We start from the raw sequence: 11356 nt of genomic DNA on the forward strand, positions 1-11356 counted from the left end.
TTCTAACGATGTTTCTAAGCATGTCACGCCCCTGTGATCGCTGAAATATTGCTATAAGCGGCATAAAACCATATTCATTCACTCAAGCTCAATCCTGCAATGGTACAAACAGCCAAAGCTAAATTGATACTGACTAAAATGTGAGACTCACAACAGAACAAGTCATGTGAGCAAAATTCTAACTAGCCTGATCTTTGACTGACATATCCTTAAATACTATATGCAACAGAGACCTCATTAAGACTGACTGAGTATGGTTTTACGCCGCTTTTAGCAATATTCCAGCAATATCAGCGGGGAACACCAGCAATGGACTTCACAAGTTGTACCCATGTGGGGAATCGAACCCGGGCCTTCGGCATGACGAGCGAACGCTTTAACCACTAGGCTACCCCACCGCCCCACCTCAAGAAGCCTTGTTTCCAGACTGACCCAGACCCAATACTGGTACTATAGTCATTGACAAAGATTGAGTGAGTTGTGTTTTACGCAGTATTCAGATGATATCAAAGAGTGACAGCTTAGTGTGTTGAGACAAGTCTGGACACATGAATATCCATTATCCCGTGAATCTGAAATTTCAACCCATGACCACTCAAGGGTTAACTCCTTCCATGTAAGCCTTCCATGTAACACTGAGCATATTGCAGATTTTATTTATGGACATTTCCCATTATTTATTTCAATTTTTGACAACAGCAACAAACTACAAGTCAATGACAAAGGTAGTTATTTGTTTTGTATAACATTCATTTGACCTGTATGAAAATACCGTTAGTACATAAAACTTGTAGTGCTTAAAGATTCATTAAAAATAATCAGGAGCAGGTATTGTAAAATACTGTCAAATAAGTAAGCGTGGCAGGACTTTCAATGAGAACTAGACACTGTTCACGATACACTGACCATTACTTCAGCGACCATGACAGCATGTGAGTTGACTGAAATGCTGATTTGTACTTGAGTCATATCACAGTGTGCCCGTTGCTTTGTATGAGGAAAAACCTAAGTGAAGACAGTTGAAAAGGTTGACTTGTCTAAAGAAAACCCATCAACAGATGGAAGGAATCGGGGATGTGAACCCACTACCGACTAGTGGTACCATCCACTTGTAGCACTACTATACTATCACTGCCACCCTAGCAGTCTGGATCTCTTCAGAACAAAAACACAACACTACATAGCACCGTTACAAACTGACATCTCAAAGTTACAGCAGATGTGTCTCTGTTTCTCCGCTTATCAATACAGACACAGGTGAGACACACACATTTTCTATTGTATGTTACACAGATTATGCTGTGCCAATAACTGTATATCATTGTATATATGATGGATTCACAGGTCCTTGTCCATGACTCAGAAAAACTTGGATGCCACACTGCATGTAGGGGAGGTAACTCTTCACAGCTTCACATTAAGTCGAGGTCAGGATGAGATGAATTTCTCTGAATTCTGAAGAAAGTTGTTGCAAGCTCTGTAGCACTGCTCATACACTTTCTCAAAGTCCTTGATGTTGTTGCCCTATAACATAATGTGAATGTTTGGTTCAGTATTCTAACTAGGCCACAGATTGTCTGCTTAATGTGGGAAAAAAGCCTCAATGTTACACTACACCAAATCAGAATCTACCGGTAGTTTAAAAAGCAGTTTTCGTAGGGAGCCTACAGTACAGACTGAATCATCTGGCAGCTGTGATTGGATGATTTTGTGTAAGATTTTTGTTTAACTTTATTGTACTCGGAAAAGGAGCTGAATGAAGTAGTCATTTTTCATACTTGTACTGGTGCTGTGAGGCCTGACTATGCCCACATGTACATGCAATAGCTGTTGATGGCATAGTTCATTTTTAAAAAATATAACATTACTATAGACGTCAATGGAGTGAGTCTAGTTTTACGCCGCACTCAGCATTAAGAAGTCAATGGAGTGAGTGAGTGAGTTAGGTTTTACACCGTTTTTAGCAATATTCCAGCAATATCACACATCTGGTTTTGTGTAAAGCTCAATGTGCAGCGCGAAGTTTAACACTAGGGGAGGCAACTCTACGCAGTGGTTTGCAGTGCTTTAAGAGATGTTCCCTCAAGTTGCCTACTACATACACATTATAGTTGTGTCTGATGTAGTTCTGTGTACATATTTATTTTAAAATCCAAATATTTTACATATATTTCTTATAAATAATTAGTTGTCAGTTTGTAAGGTTTTACCAGTCAGCAGCAACACACTATATCTGTCACTCTCTAATTGCCCCATGCCAAGAGCTCAATGGGCTGATTGGCCAAGCTAACACCTATTGTTGAACTGCATGTTTTGTTCAACCTAAAAATCAGCACTCTACAGAACAGCTCAGGTCAGTGAAAGGATGAGTTTGGATAGAAAATAAGTAAGTGGTAAGAGTTCCTCCCGTTCCCCCATCCCAAATAATATGTATAAATATACTAAAATTATTAACAAAACTAAACACAACAATTACTAGGGAACTCACAAAATGACTAAAAGTCCAAAATTTAAGTTAGGGTTGGGTTTAGGGTTGGGGCAACGGAGGGAACTCTTTCCATAAGTGTAACATACAAATTTAAATATAATGCATGCTAATCTTTCTGAATAGGATATGTACATTAATGTATTATATTTAGTCTACAAGATCTATGTGTATCGTATTTCAGTTCCAGAAATATATCTCCGTAAATGAGATCACGCTCTTGTATTACTGACAGGGTAGGCATTATCTTTTTTTACATTTGTGCAAGACCTGGGGTATATCTCCATGTTGTAATACGTTCAGTGCCATAGCACATATCTTTCTGCTTAAAGTCTTTGAACAGTATGTTTAAGTACAATGTATTAATATTTTGTATTTAAGTCAATGAGTTATATCAGTTCAATTACATAAGACAAGCTACATAGTATAGATGTAGTTATCATTCAGAACATGCATTGTGCAAACTTTTCATAATCTGTCTCAGCAAATCCACAGCACATCTGTGTCTACAAGTCTAGGATTTCAAGGCTAGTCACTTGTCATTTGAGTGTAACTGGAAAGTAGTCAAAAAATGTAATTTTCTGAATAAAATTGATATTTTATACATATCCTGACTCATGCTATTTGCTTGTCTTCTTCTTCTTGCGAACATAGTGGAACACTTGTATCTCCCAATTGAAGTTCCCTTCAATGTAAAATCACTAATTAGTACTCACGAGTTATCTGTCCCCTCAAAGGCGCGGGAACGAGGGCGCCACCTTCTGCCATGTGCCTCACTCTCTCCTTATATAACGAGCCCAACACTTGAATTTTCAGGGAAATCCAAAGTGTAATGTGGGGAGGATGGGAGGGCTTACCTCATGAGTCAGGATAAGTATAAAATATCAATTTTATTCAGAAAATTACATATTTTTCCTTATCCTGACTCATGCTATTTGCTTGTAGAATCCGACGGAAACGGAGGTGGGAATACAGAATACTTTGGATTTAGATAATTATTGATTTGTACTGTAATGACTGTAATAACCCTTATGGGAACTTCATAAAGGCACTGAATTGATGAATTCCTGCTGCTAACTTATCAGCTGCCATATATGGGTTATTACAATATAAATATTATGATAAAAGTATATACAACATGAATACTATGCTTAAGACTAATTAGACTTAAGCTTGACAATATGATAGCATAAACTTCATAGAGTTTGTTAGCTAATATACTTTTATGATATAACCATAGTACTGAGCTTAAGATATGATTAAACTTAAGCTAAATATATCATAGCAAAAAACTCCGTAGAGTTTGTTAGCTAATATACTTTTATGATATAACCATAGTACTGAGCTTAAGATATGATTAAACTTAAGCTAAATATATAATAGCAAAAAACTCTGTAGAGTTTGTTAGCTAATATACTGTTATGATATAACAACCATAGTACTGCGCTTAGGATAATAAATGAACTTAAGCAAAATATATAATAGCATAAACTTCTTAGAGTTTTAGCTATGTAGTACTGTTATGAGATAAGTAGTAAAATCTGTAAGATTGACTTATCTTCTCCGAGGAACTGTCAACTGTTGTGCGAGGACCATGGGACCGAAATGGTGGATACCTGAGATGTCCTCGGTGGTGATATCTCTCAGATAATGGTTGGCAAACACCATATCGGATCTCCAAAAACAACCCTCCATTATGGTATTCAAAGAGCAGTTGTCGTGAAGAGCAAGTGTAGATGCTAGCTCTCTAATTACATGAGGATTAGATGCTCTTGGAGGATGAGTCCTGAAGCCTTGTAGGCACGTAGTATGACAGTTCTGATCCAAATGGAGATAGTAGTACGTGAGACTTCAGTCTGCGTAGCTGTCGATAGAGGAATAAATAATCTCTTGAATTTTTGTCTCCTCTGTTTGGATCGACGTAGATATATTTTCAGTGCTCTCACTGGGCATAGTGATAGATCCATCGTATCATGAGGTCCAAGAATAGATGAGAGAGCTGGGACATGACTTAACCTGTCTGGTTGGCCTGGTAATTGGTTCTTGGCGATAAAATCCCAACGTAGTCCCATATGCACGATGTTATGAATGTCATCAAAGCGTGTTCTCTCGTAATCTAATGCGTGAATCTCTGACATCCTGGCAGACATAGCTAGAGATAACAGGAACAAAGTTTTCTGAGTCAGAAATTCGAACGATGTAGATTCTAATGGTTCATATGCCTCACTTGTGAGGTGTTGGAGCACTACATTTAGGTCCCAAGCTGGAGCGTGAAATCTGCGTTTCTGATCCTCCAACCGGAATGCACGTAGTAAGGCCAGTAACTCTGGGGTCTTGGTTAGCTTGACACCCGTTCTCATAGTTATGACAGAGCTTATTGCTGCAAGATAAGTAAATAAGGTGAAGCCTTTTCAATTTTTAGTCTGACGTAGATAACATAAGTAGTCAGACACTTGAGGATGAGTAGCCTATCTAGCTGTAAATCCTTTCTCTGCAGCATAATTGACAAAACTGTGCCATTTGTCATCGTATAAGTTGCGAGTGGAGTTACGCAAGGCAAGCGTGACTGCTTTTGCCGCTCTGGCTGAATAACCTCTTTTATTTAGACACGCCTTAATACAGTCCATACATGAAGTTGGAAAGCTTCTGGCTTTCCGTGCGCTTGTTTGGTGTGCGGATGTATTAACAGATTCGGGCACTTTGGAAGTTGTAGTATTGGTTGTCCGATTTCTTGAATAAGAGTTGGAAACCACGTTCTCGCTGGTAAGTAGGGCGCGACCAAAATCAGTTGGAGGCTCTGAGTTTGCTTGATTTTGAGTAACACTTGTGGGATTAACGCTTTACATTGAAGGGAACTTCAATTGGGAGATACAAGTGTTCCACTATGTTGCGCAAGAAGAAGAAGACAAGATACTAGCCACACCTCAAATGAAAAACTAATAATAAAACAAAGGCATCCTGCTCACTGGGCTGAAGAAGGAGAGTGAGGCACCACGGCAGGAGGTGGCGCCCTCGTTCCAGCAGCTTGTGAAAGGAGGTAGATAACTTCGTGGTGAATACTAATTAGTGATTTTACATTGAAGGGAACTTCAATTGGGAGATACAAGTGTTCCACTATGTTCGCAAGAAGAAGAAGACAAGCAAATAGCATGAGTCAGGATAAGGAAAAATTACAGGTTTCATAAAACATATGACTCACATAGTACGGGTCTTCTATGATCAGCTCCCCATCAGGGTCACACTCTCCCAGTAGCAGCAACTTGGACCGAAAAGACCTTGGCTTGATTTCATTCAGTTCACTGTAACAGAGTCAGCACTGATATTAAACTGTCTTGTCATATATATGTACACAGCAATATTGCCATTGCTACAAAATGATTTGGTGAATAGGTGATCGTTCCTCTCCTTCACCAGATAAAGACAGGGGAACAGCCTGAGCTACATCAATAATCATGTGTCATCAACACCTTCTTGCTGCACAGACTGTAGTCCCTGAGTCTGTGGAATAATTGCATGATATTCTAGGGGGTTTTGTCATAAAATACAAGGAATTCAAGTATTCCCCTCATTTATATCATTATCCTGGCATAACAGGTCGTGGCTGCCATCAATTCCATTCATGCAGAGATTGGTTCAACCTGTCAGCTTTAGTAGAAATATCACGATACGAAACGTATCGTGATATCTTGGAACAATACAATTCGATTCGATGCATATCACTATATGCTGTCTTTAGTTATTTTCTTTGAAAACTTTTAGTTTGATAGCAAGTAACAGTGTAAATTTTGAGCAATTATCCAGCAATATCACGGAGGGGGACACCAGAAATGGGCTTCACACATTGTGCCCATGTGGGGAATCGAACCTGGGTCTTCGGCGTGACAAGTGAACGCTTTAACCACTAGGCTACCCCACCGCCCCTGTTTCATGTATTGACCAATGACAGAAGATGCTATTCCCCAACCATACATCAAGGAGAGCAATTCACATTGTCAGTTGGTCAGTTGGACAATGAAGGAAGAGATGACGCTGACACAAAAACTTCAATGTAGTTGGTGGATGTGTTCTCAACTGTTTTACTATTGAAGCAGTAAGGTGAGGTGAGGTGAGATTGGGTTTAACATCGCGCTGGAGAATATTTCGCTCATATGACGACGTGCATGCGTGTGTATGTGTAGGTGCGGCTGCTTGTACTAGCCCAGACTGAAGCTGGTTTTATAGTGCTAGCCCACTGAGATACCATGCCGCAGTGAAGAATGAATACCCCACTCAGACACATTATACTGACTCTGAGCCGACCAGTCCTTGTTGTACCCATTAATGCCGAGCGCCAGGCAGGGACCAACAAGTACCATATTTTAACGTCTTTTGGTATGACGCGGTCGGGGAATAATGCATGCTGTTGTGAAGGAAGGTTGGTTGGTTGGTTTGTTAATGCTGCACTCAGCAATATTTCAGCTATATGACGGCGGTCGAGTATAATCGAGTATGGACCAGACAATCCAGTGATCAACATCATGAGCATCGTTCTACGCAATTGGGATACGATGACATGTGTCAACAAAGTCAACGAGCCTGACCACCCGATACCCTTAGTTGCCTCTTACGACAAGCATGGGTTACTGTTAAAGAACTGTAACTTATATTCCGTATTTGTGAAATTTTCTGAACCATGTCAACCAATTAACTTCACCAAGATTTGTAAGCCACAGGTTCAGTCTTTACCTTGTATTTCAATCTGCCTACGAACTACACTAAAAACAGCAGTCAGTGAACCCATTCACAGGAATCCCATCATTCAATTGATACATGTTGGATTTAAAGTGTGAGAAGTTATCTCCCTTCCCATGCATGTCATCAAGACATGTGACACTGTCCGTTGTATCTCTTTTTATTTATTTTTTTATTAATTTTTCTTTCTTAATTATTCAGTCAAATGTTACAGAAAACGCATTTACAGTATACATTTTCCAGAGTCAAACATTTTTTTAAATTTATGGTGGAAGCCTGTATTCTGCTGTTTTCTTTTCTTTTCTTGTTTTTATCTCGCGTTACATACACAACATATGTAATTGTCCGTTGTATCTCTGTTTACCATATCGCATTCCACACTGCTACTTCTACCATGATTGTCAATTGACTCATGCTCAAAGTTGTATTTATCAAGGTTACAACATTCAAACATTCAAAGCCTGAGTAAAGCTTTCAAACAGGTTAATATGGCTGACATGTGGATAACATTTCCATATGCACGTTTTCATATCTCCTATCTGGTCACAGCACATGCTCTTGATTATTTAGTTGATATGGTCAAGATCAACTCTGCTTGATATGGTCAGCAGAGATTTTTATTGATATGGAAAGTTTGGTTTTGTTCTCTTAAACTAAAAAACAATAATGAATATATTAACACACCAAGTAATGTCAAAATGTGTTCAAATACACTCTTCCCATCAAGACTTTTGACATATATATCAGGACACTGTAAACTGTGATGTGAGATGTCACAATGCATGTACCAATATATACATTTTTCCTTATTGTCATATAATGGATTACAAATAAATACAATTTCTTTACAGCAAACTCCATTACATTCTTGGTGCAGTCCCGTGCAGGATTTAAACCTACAATCTCAGAGTAAGAGACTAGTGGTGACAGAATGTCCCTGACACATTTCTCAACTTCAAGGTCAAACTAAGTTAAAAATTTCAGACAAAAAACAAACAGTTTTATATATTTTTAAGTCTGTTTTTCCACCTGTCCACTGTCTTGCTGGTTGAGATTAGAGATGAGAAACACAAACAAATATGGATGCCCTTATTGGTATACCTCATGTTGTCTTCATCCATTCCAAATATGACATCAAAGTCATGAAAGTCAGATTTTGTAATCTGAAAAGAAATAATTTGTGCTGTAAAAAAAGATGGTATGCAATAAAACCATGGCCACATGTTGTCTACTGTAACCATGGCCACATGTTGTCTACTGTAACCATTGCCACATGTTGTCTACTGTAACCATGGCCACATGTTGTCTACTGTAACCATTGCCACATGTTGTCTACTGTAACCATTGCCACATGTTGTCTACTGTAACCATTGCCACATGTTGTCTACTGTAACCACACATGTTGTCTACTGTAACCATTGCCACATGTTGTACTGTAACCATGGCCACATGTTGTCTACTGTAACCATTGCCACATGTTGTCTACTGTAACCATGGCCACATGTTGTCTACTGTAACCATTGCCACATGTTGTCTACTGTAACCATGGCCACATGTTGTCTACTGTAACCATTGCCACATGTTGTCTACTGTAACCATTGCCACATGTTGTCTACTGTAACCATTGCCACATGTTGTCTACTGTAAGCATTCCAATCACAGCAACTACATCAGGGAGTCTCGTATTTTTTCAGAATATTTTTTCAAGCATCAACCATTTTCAGGGAAAAGATTCAGGCACTTTTCAGCAGCTTGATTTTGGAACTGGTCAAACACATCTGACTGAATATCATTGGGCATACACTAATCCTTAGAACGGTAGCCTCAACACCTACCTGTCTACCTAGATGCTTGTAGTCTTTGATCCCATTCTTCTTCAGTGTCCTCATTGTGCGATCATCAGGGGGAACGCCATTATGCCAGTCTCCAAGAGCAGCGCTATCTATCTGCCACTGTAACATGGCAAACACGTCATGTACTGGCTGGGCATATACACAGACACCACCTATTTCAAGGCATATACACAGACACCACCTATTTCAAGGCATGTACACAGATCACTGGAGACACTTCATTCAATTGCAAAGCAGACCGGGTGGTAGGGTAGCCCAGTGGTTAAAGCATTCGCTTGTCATGCCAAAGACACACATATGATTCAACACATGGGTACAATGTGTGAAGCCCATTTTGGTGTCCCCTGCTGTGATATTGCTGAAATATTGCTAAAAGCGGCAAAGCAGACAGACACTCATTTACTGGAATCATATCAGATTCTTGTTTAAAGTTGAACTGGCTAACTTGTCAGATATGTGTTCTAGTTCTGTACATTGGGTGTGACCCGAAATCCTTATTGACTTAATCATAATATCTTGATAGTCAACAAGCCCTTTTAAATATTTACAATTACAGAAGTCAATAACTGTGACGATATTACCTACTGGTAAGGACATGCTGCACAATGAGTGCCCTAAAACAACAACAAGCTAAGAATATTAAACATATAATTCATAATAACCTCTTTAGGAAATAAAATGTATAAAGAGTTAAACCTTATCACCAAGTCCGTTAGTCTTGACCAGATGTTGAAATATTCCTTCTGCCATTGTTGACCGGCATATATTACCTGCAAAAGAAAGCATCATTTGTAAATGTCTCCTTAACAAACATCAACCAACCAGAGGGCTTGCTTCGACCACACACCCTTTTTGTGCTGATATATTCGTCAGCCATTTGTGTCAAGATCGTTTAGTTAAGAGTTAAAATCGGGTTTCAATCGACTTGCAGAAATAACAATAAAGAATTGGTAGGTGTCATGAGTAGTGCTCGATAGGCCAATCATCCATCATTATGTTTACATTAAGTTTTAATCGATTGTATGCGATGGTAGCGTAGCTATCGGCAAAGCAGTCGGGTAGGGTGCACCCAAATGTCCGGCCTTGTCATAATGCATTATGCTGTGAAGCATTTCGAGTCGGGGGTCACCTCAAAAACATTATTTTTTAAATCATTAATCCTCGCAAAGACACGAGGGCCAGTGATTTTGCACACTTTTCACCTTCTGCAATCTACAAGATACTGTGAATCAATATGATACAACTGCTCCAGGAGTCAGACACTGAATTCACAACAGAGCACAGTAATGATTGTGTTTAAACAGTTTGTCGGGTGACTTAATTGTCACAGAAAAAAGTGGGAGGGAACAATGTAAGGTTAACATGGATTATGGTTACAAACAAGGAAGGCATTGGCTACTCGTGCCACAAGGGTGAGTCTACTTTTCAATGAATCATAATTGACAAGTGTTGAGCATGAAAGTCACTTGGATGGAAATTTCAAAAGTCTCCTGCTGCAAAAACATTTCACATGTAACTATATGTTATCCTGCACATGGGATGTTTTCATGAGAAGAATATGTGCATCTGAAAACAATAAAATAATCCCAAAACACTGATAATACCCCCAGTTCATATAAATAAACTCGTCTTCCAGCAAAGGCCTACATCGAGCACACGTTGGTATATAGTGCAAAGTCGTCTAGTACGCTGGATTAATAATACCCTGCATTTATTTATTTGTACCTGTAGTTCACATGCTTGAAACTACAAAACGGTAGCTTATAAAATATGCTGCCGAGGACGATGTTTAGTACACAAATATTAAAAACATTGTTGAGCTTATTCCAGTGAAAGTATACGCCACATTACGCTTAGAGTTAAGTTAGACATGACAATGACAGATCACTGAGAGGAGATATAATGCGTGCTCGATGACCCCTGACGTCAAAGGGAATTGTTTCGCCAGTATCTTGCAACAAAATATCACACATTACATCATAGGGTATTGTGACGTGTTTGATAAGTAAGTAGTTCTGAAATCCCTAGTCATACGAAAACCGAACGAGGAATAGCCATTATGCCCAATGTAGTAATGGTTTTAACCGGGAGTGATTTACAAAGCGTCCAAACGCCGGAATTGAACAAGTATGCATCTGTGGCATAATTTTCACTGCCATCAAGGAAAGACACCATCTCACTGACTGACCTAAGCATATGAAAAGGACAGACTTCTTTTTAGTGGGGGCCGCCATATTTCAAGTTCCCATAATGCATCTCTTATATGACGGAAGCGGAAGCAAGTTGG

General features: G+C 39.2%; 1 protein-coding gene across 1 annotated transcript; it reads right to left on the reverse strand.

The window, feature by feature from the left end:
* Window positions 1-640: 640 nt before the first annotated feature.
* LOC124262001 (low molecular weight phosphotyrosine protein phosphatase-like) lies at window positions 641-11330 on the reverse strand. Its single transcript, XM_046696412.1, has 6 exons — window positions 11258-11330; window positions 9766-9839; window positions 9052-9168; window positions 8318-8379; window positions 5685-5784; window positions 641-1524 (listed from the first exon to the last, which is right to left on the reverse strand). The coding sequence occupies exons 1-6, from the start codon at window positions 11301-11303 to the stop codon at window positions 1429-1431; spliced, it is 495 nt and encodes a 164-aa protein (XP_046552368.1). The 5' UTR covers window positions 11304-11330; the 3' UTR covers window positions 641-1428.
* Between the last annotated feature and the right edge of the window lie 26 nt (window positions 11331-11356).

Source organism: Haliotis rubra, unplaced genomic scaffold, assembly GCF_003918875.1.
Source record: "Haliotis rubra isolate DU_JTF1 unplaced genomic scaffold, ASM391887v1 Scf82, whole genome shotgun sequence".
Lineage (NCBI taxonomy): Eukaryota > Metazoa > Mollusca > Gastropoda > Lepetellida > Haliotidae > Haliotis > Haliotis rubra.

What these genes read in the sequence shown, in the direction of transcription:
- LOC124262001 (XM_046696412.1), bottom strand. Translation starts at nt 11,303, where the DNA reads ATGGCGGCCCCCACTAAAAAGAAGTCTGTCCTTTTCATATGCTTAG. An exon ending in TGTCCTTTTCATATGCTTAG is followed by an intron (nt 9,840 to 11,257) that starts GTCAGTCAGTGA and finishes TTTCTTTTGCAG; the next exon opens with GTAATATATGCCGGTCAACA. An exon ending in ACAAGCATCTAGGTAGACAG is followed by an intron (nt 8,380 to 9,051) that starts GTAGGTGTTGAG and finishes ATTTCTTTTCAG; the next exon opens with ATTACAAAATCTGACTTTCA.